The 22,698-nt window shown below is 52.4% G+C and overlaps 8 protein-coding genes across 8 annotated transcripts; 2 read left to right on the top strand and 6 right to left on the bottom strand.

The window, feature by feature from the left end:
• Positions 1 to 1,386: 1,386 nt before the first annotated feature.
• Positions 1,387 to 2,480, bottom strand: AYO21_10737 (isocitrate dehydrogenase [NAD] subunit 1, mitochondrial; the record flags this gene model as incomplete). The annotated part of the gene is made up of 2 exons (XM_022660646.1): positions 1,387 to 1,474; positions 1,522 to 2,480. The coding sequence occupies 2 exons, from the start codon at positions 2,478 to 2,480 to the stop codon at positions 1,387 to 1,389; spliced, it is 1,047 nt and encodes a 348-aa protein (XP_022507016.1).
• Positions 2,481 to 3,284: 804 nt separating this feature from the next.
• AYO21_10738 (hypothetical protein) lies at positions 3,285 to 5,103 on the bottom strand (the record flags this gene model as incomplete). The annotated part of the gene is made up of 4 exons (XM_022660647.1): positions 3,285 to 3,444; positions 3,510 to 3,957; positions 4,007 to 4,599; positions 4,652 to 5,103. 4 exons carry the CDS (start codon positions 5,101 to 5,103, stop codon positions 3,285 to 3,287), a joined length of 1,653 nt encoding a protein of 550 aa, XP_022507017.1.
• A 2,318-nt stretch (positions 5,104 to 7,421) lies between these two features.
• AYO21_10739 (hypothetical protein) lies at positions 7,422 to 11,471 on the bottom strand (the record flags this gene model as incomplete). The annotated part of the gene is made up of 1 exon (XM_022660648.1): positions 7,422 to 11,471. One exon carries the CDS (start codon positions 11,469 to 11,471, stop codon positions 7,422 to 7,424), a length of 4,050 nt encoding a protein of 1,349 aa, XP_022507018.1.
• Positions 11,472 to 13,161: 1,690 nt separating this feature from the next.
• AYO21_10740 (hypothetical protein) lies at positions 13,162 to 13,923 on the bottom strand (the record flags this gene model as incomplete). The annotated part of the gene is made up of 1 exon (XM_022660649.1): positions 13,162 to 13,923. One exon carries the CDS (start codon positions 13,921 to 13,923, stop codon positions 13,162 to 13,164), a length of 762 nt encoding a protein of 253 aa, XP_022507019.1.
• Positions 13,924 to 14,234: 311 nt separating this feature from the next.
• Positions 14,235 to 15,092, top strand: AYO21_10741 (hypothetical protein; the record flags this gene model as incomplete). The annotated part of the gene is made up of 2 exons (XM_022660650.1): positions 14,235 to 14,350; positions 14,405 to 15,092. 2 exons carry the CDS (start codon positions 14,235 to 14,237, stop codon positions 15,090 to 15,092), a joined length of 804 nt encoding a protein of 267 aa, XP_022507020.1.
• A 393-nt stretch (positions 15,093 to 15,485) lies between these two features.
• AYO21_10742 (pre-rRNA-processing protein PNO1) lies at positions 15,486 to 16,316 on the bottom strand (the record flags this gene model as incomplete). Its single annotated transcript, XM_022660651.1, has 1 exon — positions 15,486 to 16,316. One exon carries the CDS (start codon positions 16,314 to 16,316, stop codon positions 15,486 to 15,488), a length of 831 nt encoding a protein of 276 aa, XP_022507021.1.
• Positions 16,317 to 16,946: 630 nt separating this feature from the next.
• Positions 16,947 to 18,870, bottom strand: AYO21_10743 (hypothetical protein; the record flags this gene model as incomplete). The annotated part of the gene is made up of 4 exons (XM_022660652.1): positions 16,947 to 17,362; positions 17,428 to 17,825; positions 17,879 to 18,587; positions 18,774 to 18,870. 4 exons carry the CDS (start codon positions 18,868 to 18,870, stop codon positions 16,947 to 16,949), a joined length of 1,620 nt encoding a protein of 539 aa, XP_022507022.1.
• Positions 18,871 to 20,853: 1,983 nt separating this feature from the next.
• On the top strand, positions 20,854 to 22,455 carry AYO21_10744 (hypothetical protein; the record flags this gene model as incomplete). Its single annotated transcript, XM_022660653.1, has 1 exon — positions 20,854 to 22,455. One exon carries the CDS (start codon positions 20,854 to 20,856, stop codon positions 22,453 to 22,455), a length of 1,602 nt encoding a protein of 533 aa, XP_022507023.1.
• Positions 22,456 to 22,698: the final 243 nt, after the last annotated feature.

Raw genomic sequence — 22,698 nt, forward strand, 5'->3', positions numbered from 1 at the left:
CCCCCCAAAAAAAAAAAAAAAAGAATAAAAACCACTCGACAGAGGTAAGACAAGAGAAAGAGAGGGGGAGACATACCTCCTGCAACTGCTTCGGCGTGTACCCCAAGCCGCCGATCGTCCCGATGCCGCCGGCGTTGGACACGGCCGCGGCGAGCGGACCGCCCGAGGTGCGCGCCATTCCCGCCAGCATGATCGGGTACTTGATGCCCAGGAGTTTGGTGAGCGGGGTGGAGAGGGAGGGGACGGACGACGAAGACGACATGGTTGAAAATTGGACTTTTGGGGGAGGTGGTTGGTGGTGGTTGTTCGGTGGGTGGAACAGGTGAGAATAGGTCAAGTAGAGAGGTGAGGTGGTGAGGTAGATGACACTATTTACCTAGGTAACACTCCCTAGGATATGAACCGGTGCAAGTAGTGGATGATTGATACTAGGGAAAGAGTAAGTAAGTGAGTAAGTGAGATGAATCGAGAATAAATGATACGTATATATAAATATACACGTAGTAGAGTACCTCGTACCTTTTTGTTGTAGTAGTAGTCGTCGTCGTAGTAGTAGTAGTAATAATCAATGACCTCGGCCGTGAATATCCCAGGGTTCTTTAGGTTCTTATATACATATACCAAAACCCAGACTAAAACACACCCACCTTCACTTCCTGGTAGTGATCAACCAATCTGAATCAGTCTCGCGAGTTGCCAGTTGCCAGTTGCCAGTACCCAGTGCCAGTGCCCAGTTGCCAGTGCCAGACCAGGTATCAAGTGAAGAAAGTGTTGACTGGGACCTTCTGACATCGGTTCTCCCCCTCAAAAGAGTGAGAGAGTGGGGTTTCAAGCCACGGACGAGTTGTTGAATCGCTGAGCCGAGGCTTAGCGCACAGAAGGTATCAGTGGATGGGGCCTTTTTGTGAAAAGTATTTTTTGCTTTACCGAGCTTAACTTTACATGTACCTCGTACCATCGATCTACAGGCAAGACAGGCCGCATGGTATGGGGCATGTTGTATGGTGCGTGTTGGACTTGTATGTCTCACGTTGTACTTGTATCCTGCTCGGTCCGGTCGGTTATGATATCCGATTGTGTCGTTTGTGTCGTTCTTCACATGTACCCGTCGTATGTGTTGTAGGGAGAGAATACTCGGTATATTCGCACATTGAGGAATTGCATATTGCATATCGCACATTGCATATAACATATTGCACATTGCAGACTCCCGAAATCAAGATCAAAATCAGGAATCCATGTCTAAACATCAATGCTGGGCTATCAATGTCAAGAAAAAAACCAGTCAACGTCGCGTTCCTTCTGTCACCATCCAACCAGCCACTCTCTGTATTGACATCTGCGTCTCATGCTTCATACTCGAACCACCTCCCTGGCTTACAGTTCTTACAGCTCCGCCTCCATCTTGTCCAGAATCGTCCTGACAAATTCATGCGTCGTAGCCGAGCCGCCCATGTCTCGAGTTCGCACCTTGCTGGAAACCAGTTAGCCCGAGTCCTTACTCATATGGCAGGAACCTACCCATCCGCAATCACATCGTACACCGCTCGTGAGATGCGGTTGGCGTGATCGTCAAGACCCAGGTGTCTGAGGAGCATGGTGCCCGAAAGAAGAAGAGCAGTGGGGTTGGCTTGGTCCTTGCCCTGAATGTCGAGACCAACGTGTCGGCACCCTGGCTCGAAGACGGCAACTTCCCGACCCATGTTGCAGCCCGGAACCACACCAGGTCCTCCGACAAGCGCCGCAGCAATGTTTGTGAGAATACCTCCGTACAGATTGGGCATGACCATAACATCAAACTGCTGAGGGCGCGATACGGCCTGCATCGACGCATTGTCGACAATCATGTCATTCACCTCCAGGCTGGGATAGTCCTCCCCAACCTTCTTGACCGTGTTGCGGAACAGACCGTCCGCCAGTTTCATAATGTTGGCCTTGTGGATGCAAGTCACCTTCTTGCGGTTGTTGGCCAGGGCAAACGAAAAGGCAAATTTGGCGATTCGCTCCGACTTGGCCCGCGTGATGATCTTCAACGACTCGACCACGCCTTGCACCGACTGGTGTTCCAGCCCCGAGTACTCGCCCTCGGTGTTCTCACGCACGATGCACAGATCGACGTTCTTGTGCCGAGTCTCCAAGCCAGGAATGTTCTTGACCAAAACCACCGAGGCGTAGATGTCGAGTTCTTGCCGCAGTGCCACGTTGAACGACTGGTGGCCCGAACGCTCGATGGGCGTGTGCAGGATACCTTTCAACCCGAGCTTGTTCCGCCTCAACGACGCTATCGACTCCTTGAACAGGTCCTCCGAGTGTTTGTCTCCCGAGTCGACGCCCGACACGTCGACCTGCTCCCACTCAATGGGGACATTGTCGGCCTTGAAGATCGTCTTGACTGCTTCGGCGACTTCGGCACCGATACCGTCACCTGTTGCCGGGTTCCACGAGTGAGCACGACTCACGCTGTAGAGCTCGAGGGCCATATCGTACCAGGAATCAATGTCACCGTATATTTCCCACCATATTTTGTAGGTTTGAAGATGTCCGATTCGACCGTTGCGTAGGCTAGAAGGAGGGAGAACGAGTATATTAGTTGCGATCTGAGGTGCGGCACGCGTGGAGAAGCTGCTCACATCTTGCGAGAAAGGGCGAAGTTGCGTGTGGCCTGGTTGCCCGCTGAGCAGCACGGAGCAGCGCCTGCGGAAGAGAAGCGAAAAACATGTGCGATTAGATCTCCAGTACTCGACGCAGTTTCGGGGGGAGGGTGAGCTTTTCTTACCTGAGCGCTACGAGACGACCTGGCCAGCGACATTTCGGAGGAGCATCAATCGAGTTTGGGTTCGGGGGTGGTCCTTATCGTGGTGCGCAGAGTAGTAAAGGCAGAGAAAACTTATCAAACAGGTGGAGGAGCTTTTGGTTTTGCTTCTGATGCAAAGAGCAGCACGAAGCTCCATCCTGCCCAATCACAGTCGACGCTGCGGGCAGCAAATCAGGATGACGTCGACGGGCCAATCCGGCATCGCCGGCTGATTAAGCGAGGCTGCGTGGCTGCGAGGCATTTATTCCCCTTTGGTGCCCCTTCATTCACCTGTTTCGATGCCTCAAAAAGATGCCAGCAGAGGTTGGAATGCATTCAGTAAATCTGTCGCTAATCCCATCTAAACACTACTACAAAGCTAAAGGTATCATCTCTGCTATTCTTCCGTTCTTTTCCAACATCCCGGTCGCAATAATATCCATTCGGAATCCCCACGACCAACTCCTAACCAGTTCCGCGTCTCCCGGACCTAATAAGTCTTGAAGTTCAACGGTCCTTGTGCGTGCCTCAATTTGGCTCCGAAGAATTGCAGGAACACGACTAAGAAAAATGCGGCTCCCATGATACCACTCTGGATGCCATATTCTGTCTGTGTACCAGCTTTGGTGGCCCAGTTGATCTGGATATATCTGGATGGACAAGGAATGTTAGCCCGTGGAAGAAGCAAATAGACAGTGCAGGTATTGACACGTACCCGATGATGAATCCACCCAGTGTTCTGGCAAAGTTGAGCAAGGCAGCACATTCACCAGCTGCCTCCGGGTATGCATCCAGCAAGTACGCGCCCACCGCCGAGGTGGTGACAATGGTGGCAAAGTTGTGCATTCCCCATCCCACCACCAGAACCCAGTAAGACCAGGCGGGAGCATGATGCAAGGTCGTGCCGATCAGGTTGTAGCCGATGAGCTTGAACGGCAGCACGAGCCACAAGATGACCAGTCTGTTTTCGGGTGCAATGATTCCGTTGTGGCGCTTCGCCCACAGTTTGGCAATGAAATCGAACATGAAGTGACCAATGACAAGTCCCAGGATCGCGCCGACGACGGGAGCCGTGTAGACGGCCGCGAGGTTACGGAAGTCAAAGTTATACGCAGGAATGATGAAGACTGAGATGGTGGTATTGTTTCCAATCGTCCATGGGACTGCAAGAGGTCAGCTTGGCCTTGCAGTACTCGAGGTAAGCCCACTTACAGTCAAAGAAGTAGAAGAGGCAAGTCAGGAACACCGGCAGCTTGAGCACCGTGTATCCCAATCGGCTTCCAGCTTCCAGGAAAGTGTTGGTGGTGTACTTGGTCTTGTACTGTTCAACACCGACGACTCGGAGAAGACGGTTCTTGCGCTTGGGGACTCGGTCCGGCATCAGATGTCTTGGATAGAATGTCTCGTCCCCAAGAATGACAGTCAAAGCCAATCCCAATGTGATGATGCCGAAGTTTAACCACATTCCTGTCCTCCATGTGCTCACACTGAGGATGGCGGCCATGAACTGCGGACCCAGGAAGGGGGACAAGATAATGGCAGTACTCCAGATATTGATCTTTCTGGCGTGCTCGTGGAAGAACCAGACGTCCTTGATCCACATCAGACCACCACCTGCGCCTGCAACAGCAAACATGCCGTTCAAGATACGGGACGCCATGTATGATTCAAAGGACTTGGCAGCGGCAGACCAGGCAGCGGTGCCGGCAGACAGGCATCCAAACCAGAAGAGAACGGGAAGGCGACCAATCCAGGCAGAGAGCCAGACAGTCAGAATACCACCGACACCCAGCATGAATGTGTTACTTGTGACATGTTAGCTCAAACCACGTATTGACCAGCGCCATCGCGACATACCCAGCTGTGGCATGGTTGACTTCATTGGGATCTATGCGCCATTGCGTCGCCTGAGGAATGAGAGCACTTGCGCCAGTGGCGGCAGAGTAATCCGAAGTTGCAGCGTTGACCGCAATCACCACCAAGATGGCTGCTTTTTTCCAGCTCGACCAATTCAACGGGTCTTCGGGGTCCGCGGTGGGCTGAGGAATCAAGACCTTGCCGTCGCTCGATTTCTTGAGGGGAACATCGGGCGCAAGTCCCAACTTTTCGCGAATGCGGGCTTCATCGAGCACGTAGCCATCCGTCTCACCAACACGGTCGAGGTCGACGGTGGTGGCCGTGTGAGCTGCGGCCTTCTCATTGTTGTTCTCCCCACTAGAGACGGAAGGCGGTGCCGAGGACTCGGCCTTGGGAGCTTCGGTGGCCATGACCTGGGGCACGTCCTTGGGTGAACTTGGCTCGTCGGCCATGTCTGGGAGCGCGGTGCTGAGCGAAGGGCTGAGTCGAAGGAAAAAAGGAACAGCAGAACGCGACCCACGAGAAAAACCCGTTGGAAGGAGGCAGTGAAGAGGAAGGCGCAAGTGAAGATGGAAGGACACAGACCAGAGTGAAGGGAGAGGAAGGCAGGGGCGCGGGTGTCTTGAAATATTTTCGTTGCTCGTGTCACTTTGTCACTGCAGTCGAGCAGACAACGACCAGGATCCCGGCCAGGCCAAAAAGGTGAGGGGCTTGACTACTGCTTTTAGTAATGAGTGTCAATCCCATAGCCATTGGCTTTCCCTTGTTGCTCGATACTTCCGTAGCGTGACGTGAACATGCAATCGAAGTATAACAGAGCGGCCCCTGGGCAAGGCTACCAGTAGATTCGCTTACTGCAGGCGGAGCCAGCGGTTGCTAGTCTCCTAACCCGCACCCCATGTACTAAGGATGATCAAACTAAACCCGATTCTTGTTTTTGGCATTGTCTTCAACAGGTATTATTGGGCTATTGTGTTCAAAAAAAAGGCCGAGAGAGAGAGTGTGTGTGTGTGAGTGAGAGAGGGAGCGCGCGAATTGGATCCTCCAACAATGCAGATCTACCCGTTTGAGAGTCTACGAGTACTCGGTAGGGTTTGTCAAGTCTCAAATCCCTTGCACAGCGGCTCAGTAAGTCGGACAGAACTGTTCAATGGGATTGATTTCTTCCCTCTTGACTCATACCCTGGAGCTAAGAGACCGGATCGTGATCTTCAGCTCCCACAAGCACTCGGCCATGAGTTTTTAGGACGTAAGAGTGGCGGAAACGCAAGGGCGCCATTCGACGGAGAACTCAAGCTCAGGCTACGAAGCAGGAGACAGAAAAAGATAATTTAAGGGGAGGGGGGTTGCTTGTCCAAACGACCCAAGAGTGAGAGCGACAAAAACAAGCTGTTAGTTGGACAACGGGAGGGTGACTTGGCTAATGGCTTTGCTGGAGGCTTGTTGTAGCGAAACGAACGAGGCACCACAGCACGCGGCTGACTGGTCTGTCTCGTCTGTGGCAGCTGCGGGCAACGGACCCCGGCATCCACAAAGTACTATATTTGGACTAGCTCCGGCCGCGCGATGGAGTCTAACCTCCAGACCCTCCAACTCGGCCAATCGGAGGTTGCAACGGAGTCCTAAAGGGGTCAGGCCTTAATGCATAAGGCTGGTGAGGCTGACGGAGCCTGTTGATTTTCAGGGGAATCAGATGTGCAAGGGGGTTGGGTCGTTCAATTGATTGGGAAACCTGTCCTCCCAACGTTGGTGACGTGTCAAATAGAGAATGTGTGGTCGGTGACGGATGACAAGGAGGGCCATGTCATTTGGAAAGTAATAAGGAGCCTGCTACTCATCTAGGTATCTAGGGATACAACAATGTCTTGAGCGGTTGAGCATTCAATTACGAGTACATAATAAGTGATAAACTTTACAAGGCCCGACGTTGGTATCTTTAGCATCGGGTGCCTTATCCGAGTCTTCGCCTTTCGATGGCCTCCTTTTCCGCTGCCGTTCGCTTCAAACAAGTTACATGCACTCCGGGATTGCTGACTTTTGTTACCCCGGACCAATTTTAACTGACTAAGCCCTTGCCCGAGGGGAAGAGCTAAAACACCATCAGGATGCTGAACGACGCCAGGATTATCATTGTTAGGGACAGATCCTGCAAGGAGGATCATATGTGGCGTGTGACTACTTGGTCACCGTCGTGAGGACGACTCGTGGCCTGTACCTGGTACGGCGGCGTCGCTCACTCAGCTGATCGACCGTTGGCGACAAGGATCAATGTTGCCAGGATGCAAGATTCACAAGCCAAGGGCAAAGTCATTGGTAGACCAGGTCGATTGATCGATTGACCGTTCATCCTTCAACCTCATGAGCTGAATCCCGCCGCTACTGGTCCAAATTCGCTAGCTAAGTTGATTATCATCTTTGACCATCTAAACAATCTTCACATTCGTATCCTTTCGTTCGTCCCATCACTCATGCCCCCAAAATTTCATATGGACTCAAAAGGCTTTCATTAAGTGATTGACATGCTGGCGAAGAAGGTCCCCGCCCCGCTTCCTCTCTTTGGAGATAGTACAAAACAGCTAGATTCACTCAGATGCTTGCCCTGGGACAAAATGATTTTCCTGCGAGAGGAAAGGAAACCGCACGAAGATAAAACCCGCCTGCAAAATGGGGTATTTGGAAATGAAAGACAACAATAACAATCCAGCAATGGTGTGAAAGGTGTGCATCACCTTTCCGTCTCTCTGAACTCGTCAGGACGAGACGTGGTCATTCACATGAACAACATCGAGCTCTCGCGGCGTCGTGCTCTGGCACTCGCGGCGTTTTCTGGAGCCATCATATTGTTTGAGCCTCCGTACTGACTGCTTCCCCCATATTGCTGGGGAGGCTGTGGTGGCGGGTATCTGGGTGCGCTCATCGGCATCTCATGTGGAATCGATACATATTGGCGAGACTCGTACGATGGTTGGATCGGTGCAAATCCCAGGTCATGCGAGGGATCAAGTTGATACTCAGCTCGTGCACTTGCGTGGGTAACTCGGGCATTGTGAGCAAAACTGTCTTGATTGTACATGGGTGTCGGCAAGTCAGTGAACATTTGCCGCCGCGGAGATCGGATGTCTTCTGGCGTGAGAGCCCCCTCCCCACGCTCGATCTCGGTCGACCGAACAGACTCCCCATCGGTGGGTTTGTCGAATATCGCCTCAAAATCCGTCAGGAACAAGGCGAACAAGGGCGCCGGGATGTTGAGGGTCGGAGAAAACACGATACCAACATTCTTGATGGTCATCTTGTTCCGTTCCGAATTCTGCACCACCTCAAGCAGATACTGTGAAAGCGTGCGCAACAGGGAGAAATTCGCACTCGGCAGTTGATGTACCAGGACGTTGAATGTCGCAATCTTTTGTGACTTCTCTGGCAATTCCAACCCTTTCAGAAATTCAAGATGTAATTCGCGGGTCAAAATCGTCGACGGTAGTTCGCGTAGATATGTTTTGAACAGCGAGGCTACAGCGTGCACATCGTAGTCCTCATCTTCAGCCAGGAGATCAACATCACCTTCTGTATTGAACCGATCTTTGAGCAGCCGGATCACAATGTTCGACCCGCTAAGTCTGAACAGGCCTTCTTCATTGGCAGCATTCTTGGTGCGAAGGAACTCGATGCAGCGATACACCACGGCCGGAAGATAGACCTCCGCGTCCACCGGTGAGTAGTACTCCACTGCCTCCTGGAGTTGCATTCCGAACACCGGTCTAACGTGCCCACCTCGGTGAGCATTGAGCTCCGACCTCTTGGGATGAGCCGGTTGCGCCGTGGCTAGTTGCTCGTATGACGGCTTCCGGAAATAGAACAGGTTGCGCTTCTTCTGCTCACGCTCTTTGCTCCCACTATTGTTACTCGCAGATTTGTTGCCCCAGCTTCCAGCATCCGAAATGACAGCGCCGTTCATGGGGCCTGAGATATTGTACGGTTTGGAGGTTTGTGCAGATTCCTGGAGGAGTTCCGGGGTTTGGCTAGACGCGATCGAGGGTGAAGGCGTGTTGCTATGGGTGTGTGGACTTCCATTTGATTTAGACTCTGCGTCTTCATGGCCCAATCTTTGAGGCCCTTTCACCTCCTTGGCGTGTGAAGACTGGATGCCCGCCCCATATTGCGGCCTTGGCTCCACGGGTCTCTCGTCGATGTAGTGCAACAACGTCTCCACCCATTCGTCCCGCTCAGCATCGCTTTCGGCGCAAAGCACATGACGAACATGGCTATTCATGTCCTTGCGCTTGGGCTCGAGGATAAGAAAAGCGTGACGGTATTGGTTTTCTGAGTCTACCTCTGCATTAGAGGAGGGCTCGGATTGTGATTGTCGGCCAATGCGGGCGTTCAATAACTTGATTGTACCGAGGTGTGCACCACCGGGTGCTTCGAAATACCTCAGCTCTGGACTGTCGAGAACAAAGTATCGGGACTTCCATCCTCCAAAATTCTTTCCTTTTTTGGTCAAGTATCCGGATTTGGTTGGAATGCCCGAGTGCGATTGTGGTACCTGCCTGCTTTGTGCATCCTCTTTTTCATGTGAGATGCTGGTGAGTTGGGGTTCCATGACATCTGTCGACAAAAATCGGCAGATGATCGCAGCTGCTTGTTCATCCATAGGGGTATCCAGCAAGTCTTCAAAGTAGTCATTAATCGCATTTCTTCTTGAGTCAATAACAGCGGGTGAATGACCTGAAAAGAGTTTTCGGTCGGGAAGTTTTGGTAGATCGGAACAACGAGATCTCAGTTGTTGTTCTAGATTTGGAAGTGAAGTGGGAATTTTCTCCACGCGCCAAAGCTCAGATGATGTCGCACGCTCAAAGACCGATAGGCTGAAAACAGCGTTTTCCTCTGGCATCCTCAGTCCCAGCATGCTGTTTCTCGAGGGTCGCAATCGAGAAGAAGCGACTTTCACCTGGATCGAGGGTAAGGCGTTTGGTGGCAGGAGCAGGTCAGGCCAACTCGGATCAACAAGCCCACGACTCACTACCGGCACGTCACCCGGACTCAGGGGAGACTCATGGATCTGACCTCGATCTAACTCAGCACCAGCGGTAGTGTTCATCTTCGACAGGGACGAAGGGCCTGTCTTCATATGAGAATTAGAAGTAGTTGCTTGTGCTTGTGCCAACATCTGGGGGTTAGGTGCTTGTTGACCAGGTGTCGTTGGCATAGGTAAAGGCATCTTTGGCGCGCGAGGCGAAAGTGGAAAGTTACCTCCAGGAGCACGTGGCGACATGGGAAGCACAGATCCCATCATGGGACGAGGGCTCATTGGAAGACCGGGACTTCGTAAAGGTAGCGATAGTTGAGCAGAAGATCTCGTTGAGCCTGACGTGATCGAGGCAGGGGAGAGATGATCTTGTCTCGAAGGTAAGGGTTGGCTAACTTCAGCGACAGCCGCTGGATGAGGCATCTGATCCGGGGCAGTGGTTTGTTCTCCTTCAGGCTTTGCCTTTTTCTCCTTTTTAGACCGACTTCTCGCTTCCTGCTCTTTCAGGGCAAGAAGTTCGCGGTCTCGGTCATCTTCCTCACGAGTTTTCCTTCGCCCTCTCTGGACATGTTCCCGCTCTTCCTCGTCTTCGTCTCCACTGACAATCGCCTCGTTCGGGACTATGACTTGGTGAGTTTGCAAGTCCTCTTTTGCTGGGCGCAGGTCAAGCGGTTTGGGCGGTGCTTTCCTGGATGCCTGGAAAGATTTCGCTGGCTTCTCTGCGAGCGGAGTTGCCTCGGTGAGCGCAAACGAGGGCTGTGCCAGCTGAGTGGCCAAGCTCTGCATTTTTGGTCCCTGCTGCTGTAGGTGAAGGGGTGATGGCATCATGGCAGCATCGATGGGTGAGCTCTGCATCTGGATAGTGCCCACACTAGTGCCCAGAGTGTGCCCTTCTGCCCTAAAACTTGTTCCCTGTCCAGAATCCTTGGGGACGATCGATACTTCCCCCTCGGACTGAGGCGAGTTTCCTTCCTCATGCCGGAGACGGTCCGCCTGCGACGCAGAGGGCTGAGGATGCAGTTCCTTGATTTTCTTCCTGTATCTGTCCCTCTCTTTCGTCAACCGCTCGAGGTCTTTGTTCAGACCCAACAAGAGTGCCCTCTGCTTGTCAACGAGTTTCCACAGTTGGGCATTTTGAGCCGCAGCGTGACTTTTATCCTTGAGGAGGTGTTGGATTAGATTCTCCGCAGACCCAGCCGTGGCAATGAGATTATGCACTTCATCTCTTGTGGGCTCCTTGACATCCCCAGGATGTCTCTGGGGGTGTGAAGGGTTGGAGATATTAGATATGGCAGAGTCGATGGAGGATGTCCGCGGCATGTTGTTTGGTGGGTGCACACTGGTCGAGGAAGAAGCGTACGACTTTGGGGATTCGGAGAGTGCTGTAACCCCTTGGTCCTTGTGGCCTTGAGAGCCAGATGATATGCTTGACTCCTGCTCGATATACGGCCCAGTGCTGTCGTTGCTCTTCTCCCGTGTCAGGGCAGCCTCACCCTCCGGTGTATGTTTAACGAGTCTCTTCCCAAAACCATGAGGTGTAGGCGCCTTCCCATACAAGTCGTCGTCCTCCTCGATCTTACTCTGCTGTGCTGGTGTCGGCTTCGAGCTGGACAACGAGCTCAAGTAGTCTCGAGGGATTAAACTACCCTGTAGCACGGCGGAACTCTGTGGTTTGCGGGAGGCTAGAACGTACGAATGAGGTGTGGCCAGCGAGGAGGGTGAAACAACAGCTGTTGTTTGAGCCAAACGATCCTGGGGAGACTGAGGGGGGAGTGTGTCGGCGGTCAACTGGGACATTTCAGGCAACTCGATCAGGCTGCATAGGGAATGGGGGGTTGTATCTTAGACTTTGGGCCATTACTGGCAATAGTAACGGGGGGGAAACACTTGGAGACCGCTGACAGGCCAGCTGTGCGAAGCGGCGCAAGGACGAGTTGACAAAGTTCCTAGAGGCTCGGAGGGCGCAGAAGAGCCTAATGGAGACAGTGTCGAAGTCGGTGTCGATTTACTCGTGCGTCCTCACAAAAGAACGAGTGACAACTGCAGCAGAGGGCAAGCTTCAGGTGGTGGCCGTAAGCGCCGAGGGCACACCCAGACGTCAGGCGATTGGCCGTCAGAGCCCAACGTGGACGAGTGTTGGACAATACGAAGAACAAGACGTGGAGGTGGAGAGAAGTTAGAAAATGGAACGTTTGCCTGCCAATCTTCCCTCTGCGCTGCCACTGGCTGTCACCTCTCCCCCGGTTCCCACGGATTCCCACTTGTTTGGCAGCACGACAAGCCCAAACCAGCGCCAAAGCCACTACCAAAGACGCAATCATGCACCAAAAGATTGTACCTCTCTCCACCTTCGCCTAATGAACATCTCCGTCAGGTCAGAGATAGAGGAATCTCTCCAGCAGGAACACTGAGCCGGCTGACCGACACCCGTTTGTCTATCGTCCTTCTTTTTGAGGTCCGTGCGCCAATCAACTCGTCAATACTTCCGCGCAAAGGACTCGTATCTGAGCATTTTGCAACGACAGAAATCTGCGCAAATTGGTTTTAAAACACTCGCGGGAAATGCTTGAAACAAACGTGCCTGGCCCGCTTTTTGGAGACCAAACCTCTGACCAAGCTTTACAGAGATGTAACCGACGCGACCCTCCTCTTTGACAGAACTACTCCGTACGTCTAAATTAACGGTCCAGCGCTGCACCCCTCTCGTATCCTCAAGTACCTGGAGCTCCTTGTTGGTCATTCTCCCGGCGCCGATCAGATTCTGGACCCTGAAAATCCGAGAAGCGAAGCGAAGGTTACCGGCCCCCCTGGCAAAGGCACAATGCCAATCGAGAAATTCCTGGTCCCTTCCCCTGCTTTAATACTCGTATTGCAAGAAAGGAGGGGGTGAGCTTCAACATAGGGGTGGGCAAGGGGACATCTTTTCTCTGTCCAGACGCCGCCAGAGTCACCCTCCCACCTCAAGCCGACGCTCGGATCGTTTCAGCTGCAGGAACCCGAGCACACCTAGTCCATTCGTATGATTGGCCTGCCCTAGGCTTAGCCTCAGTCCAATCATGTCCGCCTTTTCAGGGTTGGATATGCATCACCAACACCCTTTCACACCGACCGATCTTTTGGTCACCACTGAGTGGTCTGTAGTGGGCGTTTCCCTTATTCTTGAGGGAGCAGCTCTCTACTCTTGCTGACCTTCCTTCCGGGTTGGGAACATGCACGGCCTCGAGACATGATATCAGACTGACCGCGATTGGCCATTTGTCCCTCTTCTACAACCTCGAGGCACAGGGCTCATGACCACACCTATTGAGAAAGATCCTTTGGCTTGCCAAATGCTCCGCACACACCAGCATGTTATGCCTGCAGTGATGAGGGATGCCTTTCGGAGGGTTGCATTGAGGGCAACTCGCTTCTCGGTATCCTTGCAAATTCGATCCCGCTCTGGTCAGCCCTGGTAGCATTTCTCAAATATGCGAGATCGGGAAACATGTCACCCAGGCCGTTTTCGTTTGTTAGCCGCTCCTGGCGTCGATTCCCTGCTGGAAGTCCCAGATATTTTGCCTGAGGTGAACTCGATGGTTCTTTTTCCGGCAGCTGACAGGGTTTTCTTGAGGTTTGAGTCTTGCTCCCGTAGGTTTTGCTGATTTCGATGCAATTCCTCCTTGTAGCCCGACGGAGGAAACCCCAACGGATCCCAGACTTCCCGTGGTAGAGCAGTTCTGTATTGGTCGTCGCCGTCCACTCCTGCCCGAGCCATCATAGTAGCCAATAACGCAGGATTGCGGAAGGTAGACTTCTTCGCGAGGTCTTCGTTGAAATGAACTCCTTTAGCCTTAAGCTCCACAAAGCGCTTGAATTTAGCGTCCAGTGCGGGATCAGGAGAACCTGGGGGAGAGGGTGGAATGGCCGTCATGGGATGGGTCGCCTGTGTAAGCACATGTATAGTTTCCCGCTCGGACATGTGTCGCTGTGACGTTTCCGTAGAGCTCTGTTGCTCAACAATATCGTCCTCGCTGTGCATTTGAACCGGCATGGTGGGACCTAGGATTGGCCCATTGCCGATGCCTGTGCTGGCGCCCGTGTCTGTCGCTGGCAACCTTTGGCTGTCGCTACTGTTCTCGATGCCCTCAGTTGGAATTGCGGAGTTGGCTGGCACAGCTGGTTTCCCCTTGGCTGTCATGCCGGGTGCGGCCTCTGGGGTGCGTAGCCCCTCTTCATCGCTGCTACTCTCATAGCTGACGAGCCCACTCATTTCTTGAACGTTCTTCCCGTCCTTTAGACAGACTGAACGCAAAGTAATGGTTAATGGGACGATAAGCTCAAAGCCCAGTGCTGATCCTGTTCAAAGATCAAAAGTCGCCCACACCATATGTGGCGCTCGTGTCTGCTTGGCGTAACCAGCCACAGGTGTGGCGGTGCAACTAGGCGGAGAGAGCAGTTGCGTACTCGGGACAATCATTTGGGTGTAAGGTCATTGATGAATTGAAAGATTCAGCACCTTGATCTCCCTTCCTCTCTTCCTCTACTAATCTACCCTCAAACATACAAAACATATCCGCACCCATGGCGTCTCTAATGAACTCAGAGCGCATACCCTCAGATCAACCGGGCTATTCCTTTGCAAACCACACCGCAACAACACAAGAGGCCTCAGGAGCCAAACAACATGCCTTCTATCCGTTCGTTCACGATTGTCTTCTGAACTCCAGTAACCTTTACTGACCTGGGAATAGATACACCGACAACGGCGGGTCCACACTAGGCATCACAGGTGCAGACTTTGCCATCCTCGCCGGCGACACGCGGTCTACCTCTGGTTACAACATCAATTCTCGCTACGTGCCCAAATTGTTCCGTATTGGAGAGGACGGGTCCGACGAGCAGTCATCACGGATCGTGCTGGCGGTTGTGGGCTTCGCAGCCGACGGCAATGCCCTGAAAGAACGCCTCGATGCTATCGTCAAGATGTACAAATACCAACACAACAAACCTATGAGCGTCAAGGCGTGCGCGCAACGTCTTTCCACAATCCTATATCAGAAAAGATTCTTCCCATACTACGTGCACGCGATTCTGGGGGGGTTGGACGAGGATGGTAAGGGGGCGTTATACTCGTACGATCCTGTGGGGAGCTACGAGCGAGAACAGTGCCGGGCCGCGGGCGCAGCGGCGAGCTTGATCATGCCGTTTTTGGACAACCAGGTCAACTACAAGAATCAGTACATACCGGCGTCAGGTGTGGGACTTGACTTGAAGCAGAGACCGATCGAGAGTCTGCCGAAGGATGTGGTTGTAGGATTGGTCAAGGATGCATTTACCAGTGCGACAGAACGACATATTGAGGTGGGCGATGGTTTGCAGATGTTGGTCATCACCAAGGACGGAATAGAGGAGACACTCACACCTCTCAAGAGGGATTAGAACCACACTTGAGACTCAGCTTCTAAGGAGGCTTTGTTGCTGTATGCATAGCTCGGCGCGAAATGGGATCAGGCTGGAAATCCGAAGCCACATCGGTTAGGCTAATCTAGTTTTACCAGGGGCAGTCATCGGTCGGTTTCTATCTCTGTTCCTTTTCCATTGTAACAATATGCCTGAGCTTCCATGAGTAGTGGCGGCAGATCACTCACACCTTTGTCCCCCTCATTGTTTTCGTGCAAACCGATCCAACATCCCGAACGCCCCCCGGTTCCATTTTATCATTGCTTCATATCATATGCACTCGTGAAAAATCCGAGGCTTTTTGATGCATCGCGCCATGGGTAATAGTGAAGAAAAAGTCCTGGTGGGTGAGCGAGGGGGAGAGAGAGAGTCTCAAAACCTCTCTTTCATCCTCGACGCCACTGTCCGTAGATTCCCATAGACCTTGCCGGGCGGGGCGCCCAGGATCAGGCTGACAACGGCCTCGCGGGCAATGCGAATGTTCTGGAAGCCGCCGAGGATGTGGATCTTTGTGTCGGCGAGGACGACGCGGGTCTTTGAGGTGTTTTCGATGGCGAACTTGGTCTTGCCATCCTTGCCTGCGATGCGGCCAATGGCGCGGCCGAGGTGCTCGCCCTGCAGGGTTTTGACGTCCTTGATCTCAAAGGTCTCGATGTACAGGTCGTCGAGGCGCAGCAGGGCGATGGCGTCGTCGACGTCGAACCCCAGCGTGAAGGCCCGCACAAAGTCCTCGCCCTTCTGCAGCGCCCCCGTGTCCGTCGTGAACCGCGACGTCCGCAGCTCCACCGCCTTGGACTTGACGTTCATCCGCACCTGCAGCTTCAGGTGCTCCACCAGCGGCGGGTAGATCTTCGTCCAGCTCTGCTTCAGCGGCGACATGCGGTGCGGCGGCACCGGCACCTTGCGAGATTGTATTCTTAAGACCGGCGTCGTAGTTGTCGTTGCGGTCTCGAATCCCACTTGTGATGTCGAGGCGGGTGCGAAGCGAGGCCGGCCTTCTTCGTCCATCTGCATCGCCGTGTCTGCTTCTTCTTCTTCTTCTTCTTCTTGTGTCTGCGGTACAATGATCTCCGGTTGCGGTGCTGTTATTATGTCCACATCGATATTTTCTTCGGCGGAAGGATGCATGTGGTGGGGTTCTTGGGACGCAGATTCTGCGATAGTCTCTGGAGGCACGCGCTGAAGCGCCGTCGGAGCAGGCATTGTTGATCACTAGATATAAGAATTATTGTTCTCGTCTCGACCTTAATGTCGTACACACTGTAGTCGCCTGCGCTGTTGTCGAGTTCTCGAGATTCCCAGTCGACAACTGATTTTGTGTAGCGCGGTTGATGTTCGGTAAAAGAAATGTGAAATATCAGCCAAGGCGCTAGTAATGGTGAGTATCAAAGCGGACCAGGCAGTCGATAGATCTAATAGCGAGTTCCAATAATACACTCTGACTCGTTCTTTCACAGAAATAATTTTCTCCGCAAGATTGACACATTTTACATCGCATTGTGGGGACATGTGAACTCAGGCTGACTTCTCCACCAGCACATTGTGATCGATCCACCAGAGAAACTACTAGCAAGGTCATTCTTTATTGTGACGATGTAGAGACAACATGGGATGTTTTGATTACCATTTGATCAAAATTCTATACACTGAAAAGTCGCGGATGGCTGCCATGATAACCAATCATTCAAATCATCAAGCTTATTCACAAAGCCAGACTATGACGCCTCCAAACCGGGAAAAACACCAGCTCAAAAGACCCTGAATGACACCCAGCTTGGGCCTGCGGACTCCATACATACTATACCAGCCCCTGCATAGCTCCGCTTTCATATGTTATCTTTGTCCTGGCCCAAAGTTCCCATAATAGCCCGGCAATTCGGCTACTTGTCGAGTCTCGCCTTCAAGTTCACTTGGTTCAAAGACTTGCGCTTGAGTAAACTCTGGTGATGGTTTCTGCCCTGACGACGGACTGTTGGGTATTTGCGAAGACTTTGGCTCGGATGGTGGAGGGACGGCTTCTCTTGTGGCGCTTGTTTTGCGGTGACGACGGGTCCCTAGAAAGTATGCGAGGCCAGCAATCAGGCCTAAGCCCACAACGCCGCCGACGACACCGCCAGCAATGGCACCGGTATGAGACTTAGGACCAGGAGGCGATGTTGATGTGTCAGCAGGGTGCACTGGGCTTGTCTCCTCCGGTGTCGTCGGCGTCGATGGTGTGGTGGTAGTGGCGTTAGTCGGGCCGGCAAATGCTGTTTTTGTTGTTACTGAAACTGTCCCTCTATCCCTGCGCGTGGAGATGCATAGGAACACTTACCAAATTGTGCTGCCAATACAGGATCACTCCACGCGGGCTTAACATAACTCTGGTTGTAGTAGTTGTCGATTACCTGCGCTCGCTTGTATGGTGCACCTGCAGCGTCATAGTGGTCCTTCCACTGCAATTCAGTCATGTCCATAATCCCTATGCCACTAGCCCACTCGTCGTAATCGGCGCCGAACTGGTTCAACGTGCTAGGCGGACGACCGCCGATAGAGATCATCTGCCTGTTGCCGATGATGGAACACGTGTGGCTGCACCGCCGCGTCGTCGTTGAGGCAGGGGTTTGAAACCATCTGAACGCAGGCAGGGAGAGGACATAAACATTCAAGTACCCAGGCTCATTAGGATAGTTGAGGTCGTTTGTTGTATTCGTCATGCCGCCATATACAAATCTAACACGGTCACGTCAGTCTGAGTCTCCAGGTACGGAAGGGATATGCTTTACAGCTCGTATGTCTTCCCGTCAGATGAAGCCTTTCCTACCGTACAGAACTGTGTTCTTGGTGGAGGGATATCTCCGGTCGCTCGCTGGACATACCACTCCCCTGTGGATACGTCGTATAAGATAATATCCGCCATGTCGCGTAATGATGTCTCTTGCTGGAACTCGAAGGCTTGTCGGCTTGGATTAGCACCTCCGACAACAACCATGAAACCTTCCTGCCCAAAGTTTGAGGCAAACTCAGCCTTTGCCTGGGTGAAGTATGGCGAGCTGTCTGGAATGTTGGTTGTAGAGTTACTCCAGCGCCCAGTCGACGAGTCACGCGTCACCAAGCCAGGGACGATGAAATTTGGGTCGCGTATTGCCCCATTAGAGATGGCACCTCCCAAGCTGTACAACTTTGAGTTGCCGACTGTCCAGGCTGATGAAAAGGGTGCATTGGATCCGAACGACAGCCCATTTGTTACAGGTGAGACCTCTTGGGACCAGTAGATGGTGCGTCCGCCGGGTTTATAAGACCAAAGATCGGTTGTCCAGTCCGTGCTATTGTATCCCCAACCCCCATATCTGTACACTTTGCCCGTCGCATCATCATACCAAGTCGCGGGCCATCTGCGGTGTGGCATGTCCGGGTCCGGCTCCGAGTTGTTTGCAATATAGACCGTGACATTGGTCCACGACTGGGAGAGGTCGACCGAAATGGTGGGCCAGACTGCGACAGTCAGTCTCGTCGAGGTCTCGTTTGTCGGGAAGTGGTGGTAACGTAACGATAGAAGGACCTCAGTGTCCCGTTAGTCCACTCCCACGCTTCCCCATCCGAAATGTAAAGCCAATTGCCAACGACAGTAGCTGAAACATTAGTGATAGCCCTACCAAATGCGGGGAGACTGCATATTACAGGATTGCCAGAACCACTGAGTGATGGAGGATCGCAATAGTCCACCTTGGACGCTGGAGACGGCGAGCAAGATCGCCGTGAGAGTTATCCAGAACATCGTGTATGAGGTGAATGGGGAGCACTGATTGAGAACCGTGTTCCTGAGAAAGAGCAAACTGACAGCCGAACCACCTCGTACTGGAACTCTAGAAAGCTTTATCCCCAGTCGCTAGACACTCGGCTGCCGCGGCTGAGAGGCAGTGATTGCAGTCCGCCTCCGCCAACACCGCAACCATCGCAAAGACATGGTGATAGCGTATTGGGTAATGCTTGCGCCACATGATGTTGGTGTACCTTTTTGGCCCCTAAGTATACCTGTGCTTGTTCACTTGGGCAGAAAGTAATAGTCGTGCAAGAACATGTAGGCATCGGTTGTCATTGGCCTTTGACGTTTGGCTTGATGTTGGTGCTGGAGCCGCGTCCTGGCATTCTGTTCTAGACCTGCTGCTATTTGGCACTTGTAGGTGGCTTAGTCCTATCTTGGGGACTGGCAAAGTCAGACGATGCAAACTCAATGCCCGTTTTGTCTGGAGGCCAAGTGCCCAGACCGTCTTCTTTTTGAGCCCAGAGTTTGGCAAAGCGTGCCGAATGCCGTAGCATTCTTTTTTGGTGTGCAAGCCTTCTTCGTACGGGTGAGTTATATGCAGGTAAAGAAAACTCGTTTCCAAATTTTCAGATCGCTTAGCTGGAGATTGGTTTCCGGCTTTCCACTGGTCCGGCTATTCGATCGCTTACGGAGCCAGGACCTTCACAAAATCGAAGAGCCAGCCTTGCCCTAGGACCCGGAGGCATGCTTGTAATACTATGATCGTTATCGGAATAAATAGATCGCAAAGAGAGACGTAGAAGATCTCGTTCGCGAACGAGAGCATGAAATGTGAGGTTTCGGCGAAGACGCATCGATGAGAAGAGTAGTATGCGCATGTGAATCTACTGGACGGTGGCCTTGAGACGCCACTCCCTTCCTTGTTAGTCCATTCTGTCTCAGGCTCACAGGGGACATTTCAAGCGTTCAGTCTGAGTCGTGGAATGCGAAGGCATGTTGACCAGGCGTTGTCAGGCACGTTAGGGTATGTTGAGGGTCTGCGTTCGTTCTCGGACGATCGGGACTTCAACAACGAGGATGTTATCTCACGACAGCGCATTGAAGGAGTCTATGCTGCGGTATGGGATGTGAATAGCAGTGAACTGTACAACAATGACAAGAAGAACACTCGCTTGCCCTTTGACGTGTTCAACCCTCTTTGTGAGGCGACGAGGCGACAAGGCGACAGCCATGCTGAGCTCGTGAGGTGCAAGTTTTCTCCGCACCTGAAGAAATGATTGTGGATCTCCGCATAAACTTGCATCATCTTGCACATGCATTTTGTCTCTCTGCACTACTCGCCATCCTCGACCACACCATCTCCCAACAACGACCTTTTCTGCTCAACCAGGATTGTGTTCATCCATCGGCCGATATGGTCTTTCAATCATGACAGAGGCCTTCGTCCAAGGCATGCGCCATGTCTCGAGAATTGCTGCTTGTGCGCCAGCGCGGTCGACAAAAGCCGTCGAAAGGTTACCTGCGTCCGCCCGAAGCTTCAGATACCACATACCCAGACGAATATCAAGCCTAACGACGCTGAATAACACCGCGCGCCGACTGTGGCATCCCAACAAGCTTCCTGTCAAGACTCGATCATTTTCGACTGAAATTTCTGTTGGGCAAGGCACACAATCCCCGTTGAGATCAAGTCTACCTTGGCTGCGAGCGTACTCTAGAAAAGATGGACACATACCAGATCCTGGACGGTTGGGTCTTGGGAGGGGCTTGAATTGCGTCCGTAGTAGCCAAGGCAGAATACCACCCTTGGTCCGGCGGCGAGATTTTCATACTACACGCTTCCGAAGACAAAAGTCCGAGAATGGAGGCGAGGGACGCACAAAACAAGAGAGAGCAGAAAATGCGCCTGAATCTGGCTCAGCAAAACCAGCTGACTCGCAGCCTGGCTCGGGGCAGCCTCATTTCTATCAAAGTCGTTTCTACGATAGACTGCACATGCCGCAGTTCCACCGTCCTACAAAGGAAGAACTACTGGCTGCGGCCACAGGATTCTGGTCTCGCCTCAAGGTACATTTTAAATGGTTCACAATCAAGAGTACGAGGCCGTTCAACCTAGATGAGATTGTCGGATTCATCTCGTGGATCGCGTTAGGCCATGTCATCTGGATTGTTGTTGGTACGACGACATTTGTCTCGTTGGCCATTCTAGCCATCAACACCGTCTTTGCACAAGAGACTCTTGCTGGCTGGATTGGGAATTATTTGACAAAGTCATCTGGCCTTCAGGTCGTTTTCGAGTCTGCCATTGTCCCTAAGTGGGGTGATGGGGTCATCACATTCAAGAACGTCTTTGTCTCCAGGAGACCCGGCCGAGTCCGATCCCGAGTTACCAAAGGATCCCCCGAAGCAGCTGCCCAAGCATCCTCGGCAGAAGATCCCGTGCCTCCAGAAGAGCAGAACTATACACAGTTCGATATCACTATCGGGGAAGTCAATGTCACCCTCTCATTTAGCAAATGGTGGAACTCCAAGGGCCTCTTACAAAATGTGGAAGTTAAACACGTGAGAGGGGTTGTTGATCGAACTCATGTTTTTGCGACAGGCGAAGAGATTGATCCAAAGTCGCTGAGACATGAACACAACCCTGGGGATTTCGAGATCGAATCCTTCAAAATTGAAGATCTTCTGCTCACAATCCTCCAGCCGGAAGGATTCCGGCCGTTCCCTGTCAGTATTTACAACGCCGACTTGCCTAGATTGCGGAAGCAGTGGTTGTTCTATGATTTCCTCTGTGCGAACAACATCACGGGCGAGTTCGACAAATCCCTCTTCACTATTCATCCTCGACAGACGCACTCCTATACTGGCACAGTACTTTACGACCCTGAAGATCCGTCCAACGAACCTTGGAAGAAACAATCGCGCATTCGCATTGATGGCATAAACATCGACCACATCAACCGTGGGGTGGTCGGTCCCTTATCTTGGATTCATGAAGGCAACGTTGATATTGTGGCGGATATTATGATTCCCAACGACAGCGAGGAATCTGTTATAAAGGTCGTGACTGATTTCTATGAACGAATGGAAGCTACACTGACCTCGAGGAAACATCTTGAGCAACAGCGATACGGCGAGAGTCCCCAACAAGACGAGCCCGTTGCCTCTGGTGGAGTTGTGTTGTCGAATCCCAACTCTCAACCGGTGAGAGAAGAGGATAAGCGATTCATAGTCATGGATCTCCGCATCCACTTGAACGACGTTCGCGCCGTCGTCCCCATCTTCACCCGCGACCTATCATATATCAACAACGCACTGATCCGTCCCATTGTCGCCTACATCAATTCCCGGCGGACATTCATTCCAATCAACTGTCGGGTTGTCAAACGACTCTCAGACTTTGATGGCAGTTGGACCGTCTTTGATTCCGGATTGATGGATGACTTGTCAGCCGAAGTGTACGACGCATTCGCAAGAGATGTGACAGATGAGCAGGCACGGTTGAGACGGTTTAAGAAAGTGGGATTATGGAGTTTGCAGCTTGCAGTGCAGGCCATATTCCTGGTAAGTCCAGTCTGCCTGCTTGTCGCCACTTGAGCTGGCTCAGCTTGTTGTCCGTCCTCCGGTGACCCGTCGACTAATTCAGCACTAGGGAATGGCTGGTAATATTGCTTGATTCTATACGACAGTCACGAATGCTTTCCGCTCCATATTACATGTCTCGAGGTTACGTGCGTTGTAACAAAAGTGAATAATTGCGTTAAGAGGTTGCTTTGATGAAAGGTCCCAAGGGGTCAGGTTGCCTCTGGGATGGTGTATGGCGTCAAGATGTGTACATAT

The sequence above is a fragment of the Fonsecaea monophora genome (assembly GCF_001642475.1).
Source record: "Fonsecaea monophora strain CBS 269.37 chromosome Unknown Scaff130, whole genome shotgun sequence".
Lineage (NCBI taxonomy): Eukaryota > Fungi > Ascomycota > Eurotiomycetes > Chaetothyriales > Herpotrichiellaceae > Fonsecaea > Fonsecaea monophora.